At 35.0% G+C, this 5,237-nt stretch overlaps 1 protein-coding gene across 1 annotated transcript; it reads right to left on the reverse strand.

Moving 5' to 3' along the window:
- Nucleotides 1-364: 364 nt before the first annotated feature.
- On the reverse strand, nt 365-2,315 carry LOC111885511 (dimethylnonatriene synthase). The gene is made up of 2 exons (XM_023881755.3): nt 1,361-2,315; nt 365-1,254 (listed from the first exon to the last, which is right to left on the reverse strand). Exons 1-2 carry the CDS (start codon nt 2,303-2,305, stop codon nt 625-627), a joined length of 1,575 nt encoding a protein of 524 aa, XP_023737523.1. The 5' UTR covers nt 2,306-2,315; the 3' UTR covers nt 365-624.
- Between the last annotated feature and the right edge of the window lie 2,922 nt (nt 2,316-5,237).

Consider the following 5,237-nt stretch of genomic DNA (forward strand, 5'->3'; position numbering starts at 1 on the left):
AAAGAAATTTTTGTCTGAGGGAAGAAATATATATGTTTGGTCCTGAGTATACTGATTATTTCTGTTTTACATTGCTCATTTTGGTAATGTAATGTAATAATTCATTCATCATTATATGAATTTTTTTATCGAAGGCAAAAAATAAAGGGGACAGTAATTTCTTATGAGTCTAATTTTGTACATATCTAAGACATCACGAGTACACGACCATGAAGAATTGATGTGGACTAGAGGCACACTATAGCAAATATTGCGTCGCTAGGTCACCAATTGAAATTTTTTTTGTGAGCATAGCCAATAACAATGATCATTCAGGTACCACACCAAAAGAAAATTTTATGAAGAAAATTTAGCTTCAAAAATCAATAAATAAATAGAAATATGCATTTTATTTCTTACATTTAAACCTTTTTATTATTGATTTCAATCAAGCCTACATAGATTTTGCTAAACTTACTCCAACCCATGCGAGTGGGGCGGGTTTTTTTTACTAGTTTATATAAAAACACTAGCATTGGATATTACTCACTGAGCGCTGAGATAAATCGATGCAGTCTTATTTCTTAATATATGGCATAAGTAGCTAGCAACATCGTCCAGAATAATATATCCCATTGATTGATGTCAGAGGTTTTGATAGAGCTCTGGAGAAAGCCGAGGAGTCATGATCACTTCAAGTGGCCTTACTTTAGGCAAGGCAATGCCCAAGCCCTCGCTCATATCCACAGGCTTCCCCATTGGTGTCGACAAATCAAACCCCTGAAGCAACCGAGCAAGTGTCAAGTGAACTACTTGGAAAGTAAATGTGATTGCAGGGCACATTCTCCTTCCAGTGCTGAAAGGAATGTATTCAAAGTTCTGACCCTGGTAATTTAAGTCCGAGTGTTCCTCAAGAAACCTCTCTGGTCGAAACTCATGAGGATCCGACCAAATTTCTGGGTCACGATGTAGCTTCCATAAGTTAACAATCAGACGAGTCCCTTTGGAGATATGATAACCCCCAATATAGCAGTCTTCAATGGCCTCATGAGGTCCTGCCAAGGGACCTGGTGGGTACATTCGGAGAGTTTCCTTCACTATGCCTTGTAGATACCTTAGGTTTTTTATATCTGATTCTTCCACCCATTTCTGTTTTCCTACATTCATATCAAGCTCCTTCTGGGCAGCTTTTAGGATGTGAGGGTTGTTCAGTAGTAAAGAGAGTGCCCACGTAAGTGTCAAAGCAGTGCTTTCTGAACCCGTTAGCATGAGAACCTGTAGAAATAATTTAACCTTTATATATATAACAGGTAAAAAATAGCATTTGCTTTCAAGAGACGATTAAATGTAGAAATCGAGAGAGCAAAAGTATGTTGCTAACCATTGTTGTAGCCTTGATGATGGTTTCACGCCCGTGGCCATACATTTCAGCATCTTTTGACAGGGTTGAGAGCATCACATCCATGAAATCGGCTTCTTTTTCACCATCATACTCTTTTCTCTTCTCAACATGTTCGTCAAGCCACTTTCCGATAACTTCATCAACCTCTTTTGCCACTTGCTTCATAGCTTTCACATACCCTCCAATATCCATCCATTCCAGATATGGAAAGAAATCAGACACAATAAAAACGCCACTAAGATACAGCCCTTTCTTTATGGCTTCATGTACATGTAAGTCTTCATTGTTACCTTCACTGCCACCCGTGTTAGAAAATCTTTTCCCGGCTAAGATTTTTATAGTTATATTGAACGTAATGTTCTCAAACCACTTGCTCATGTCCACTACGGATGCTTTGTTTGCTTTCTTTGAAGACAACAAGGAGAGCTCGTTAATGAAGCTCTTCACTTCTGAGCTACGAACATTCTTGAACTTTTCAAGACGATTACTTGTAAATAGTTCAGAAGTGACCAACTTTCGGATCTCTCGCCAATATGGTCCATATGTTGCCAGCGCAAAACCAGCTTTATTATAAACCATGTGTCGGCTGATTGCCATGTTGGGCCTAGCTGCGAAATTCCGGTCATTGGTGGTAAAACATTCTTTGACCATCTGCCAACTGCTCACAACAATTGCTTGACGACCACCAAGCCGTAGAGTGTAAACGGGTCCGTATTCATCAGCAATTTTTCCAAGTACCCGTGCTAGGGGAGCTTGGCCTCGTAGGAAATGAAGATGGCCTACTAAAGGCAATGCCCCTGATGGTTCTGGAGCTACTAGTTTGATACCTTTTTTTGTGTTGTTTCTTATGCTTCTTTTGTAATGACATACTAGAAGCAAAAGCAAAAGCCCTAGAACGGGTAAAAATTGAGTAAAAGCTTCCATGATGATATGGTTTTGTATTTTGTTTTCTTACTTTGGAAGCATAACCAGCACTTCATATTTATAGTGAATGACATTCTAGATGGATACAGAAATTTAAGGATAGTTGATGACGTCATCACAATTTGAACACCCACAAATATGCATCTTTTAGCTTATTATAACGCGACCTAGCTATCACTTCATTTCGTAATGGTAGGTGTCACCTCATCATCACATCTAACTTCTAAACCAATGAGATGCCCATCATTATATTCCTCTTATTTTTTATTTTTTAAATAATATATATATATATATATATATATATATATATATATATATATATATATATATATATATATATATATTATAGAGAGAGGTAGAAAAAGTGAGAGAGATAACCACTATATCCCTTTTTTTTTATTGGATGTGGTGATCATTGGTATGCATGAACCACTACCCACTACTAAATATCGGATGGTGTTGATGGTTAATGGTCGTTGCCGCATCAACATGGGTATATATGAAGGTCTAAGGCCACATTTGTTTTACGATCGAATTGGATGGGACATGTTTTTATCAAGTTGAATTAACTGAGCCATATGAGATTGAACAATTCAACTTTTATGACTACTTTTGTTGTTGGTAATGAATGTTATTCACTACTTTTTCGTAGATAGGAGATCTGGCGCGAGGATTTGTCCTTCCATCTTTTTGAGTGGACCTATTAACATCATTTTCAATCGAATCCCTTGTCATGTCTTATGCTAAATTAAATAACACACAAGACCTAAATGATTTTAATCTCTTGTTATTCATCTAGTTTGATATTAACTTTCAGTAAAAAAAAATGGAAGAGCTTTAATTGAAAGAGTTTATATGGTATAGATTTTTTTACAAAACAACAGATGATCATTATTCAATCGCCAAGCTTTGTTTCAATTTAAATCTCCAAAGCTTGATTATGAAGTTTGTTTGTGACCATATATATGGATTCTTAAACATTTGTTTGTATTCCCTAACCTTATGCTTACATTGTTAGGGTCGAAGTGCTTATTTCATACACGGTGCACATTTTAAACGTGTAAATAATGATAGGATAGAGGCAAAATCATGATGTCCTATCGCATATGTTCTTAGTCCTCGATGTCACGTCCTTCCTAATTAAAGACACTTCACAACCACATACATCCCCCATACAAACGATAACAAAGATTTGGAAGTACTCTAGATTAAGTCTACAAAGATGTTAAAATCTAAGTGTAAATATATTATTAGATTAGAAAGTATTACATAAGTATTTGATATATCCTGGATTTGGTATTTATGTTTTTGAAATGGGCAAGGATTCAACTTTGTAATCAACTTTATATATTTGCCGATTGAATAATGAGAAAGTGTACTCAACTATATTCTAAATATCATATATTGTATCATAACGTAAGGTTAACTACTCAGCCACCGAGAATCACCTTTGGCGACCTTCCACTACTGCTCGTCGCTATTGATCAAAATGTTGCGGCTAAAAATAAATGGCGCCGCTTATAACATTGTCGCTGGTAATACCTATTGTTGCGGGTAATAATTTGTGTCGCCGTTAACGTTCTTTTTCATTTTTTTTTAAATCAACCATTTTTTGGTGCTGAAAAACTGATACGTAACGACATTAAAGTCAAAAAACACGAAAACATTAAATGCAGAAAAAAAAAATTACATCACGACATCCAATTAAGTACCAAAGTGTTATAATTCCATACAAAAACAAAATAAACAACAAAAGTATTATAAAGTTATGTCATAACAAGTCTAACAAAACACAAATTAATCTGACGAACCATCATCTTCGCTCCCCTTGTTTCCTCCCTGATCATCACTTGGTGGTTTCCCCGAATGAAAAAATACATAAAGTTTCTCCCTGCATGTTGGGTCAATAAGCAATGCACGGAGATTTTTCCAACTACATAATAAATAACAAAATATATAAACTTATAAGTTAAACTATCAACATAAACAACAACTATCAAAGTACATTTCCACTTCTTACACTTGAATACAAGAAATACTAAAAGTAGATTGCTATTTCTTGCACTTGGGACATAAATAGAATTACCAAATCAACATGTGTTTATTGATACCAAAGTGCATTGCTATTTCTTGCACTTGAGACACAGAAATCAATTACAAAAGTTTTTAACAAATAATCATCACAAACCAAAATTACCAACTCAACATGCATTTATTAATCATTATATATATATATATATATATATATATATATATATATATATATATATATATATATATATATATATATATATATATGAAATTAAATAGTCATGTTTTACTTACCTTGGTAGTGACTGTGGTAGTAGCTGTGATGGATGTGTAATTGGCGGAATGGTAGAAGGGGCGGATTGGTAGAAGGTTTTCATCCAATTCTTCTAATATGGCTATGCTGAGAACCTAATATTTTCTCAAAACAAACGCTTTCTTCAGCGGGTCTTAGATCTCATTATCCATTTAACCCTTGACTTTGTTCTAAGAGCTCGTACACTAACTGGTTATGTGTTTCCCAAAATTGATTAATAATTAAGTACAAATAAAAGTGTAACATCCCAAAAATACGAGCCAAAAATTTCATTTTTAAAAACATATACTTAGCAAAACATTCAAAATAAAACGTTCACCGGTCATAACATTCTATAAAGATATCGCATGTCTGGAAAAACATTTTCATAAAACATAATAATGTTAGAGTACAAATCCCCAGGAAGATCTCATAGTGCGGAATACAGAGCATGTGTGTGATGGGCCGCTACTGTGCCGGCTCTTTCCCCTTCGAAGAAGAGGTACCTGAAACCAAAACTGAAAACTGTAAGCACGAAGCTTAGTGAGTTCCCCCAACATACCACATACCATACAATCACATAACATACATATATTGTCAGGCATATCT

The sequence above is a fragment of the Lactuca sativa genome, chromosome 9, assembly GCF_002870075.4.
Source record: "Lactuca sativa cultivar Salinas chromosome 9, Lsat_Salinas_v11, whole genome shotgun sequence".
Taxonomy (NCBI): Eukaryota; Viridiplantae; Streptophyta; class Magnoliopsida; order Asterales; family Asteraceae; genus Lactuca; species Lactuca sativa.

What these genes read in the sequence shown, in the direction of transcription:
- LOC111885511 (XM_023881755.3), bottom strand. Translation starts at nt 2,305, where the DNA reads ATGGAAGCTTTTACTCAATTTTTACCCGTTCTAGGGCTTTTGCTTTTG. An exon ending in TCATCAAGGCTACAACAATG is followed by an intron (nt 1,255 to 1,360) that starts GTTAGCAACATA and finishes TTATTTCTACAG; the next exon opens with GTTCTCATGCTAACGGGTTC.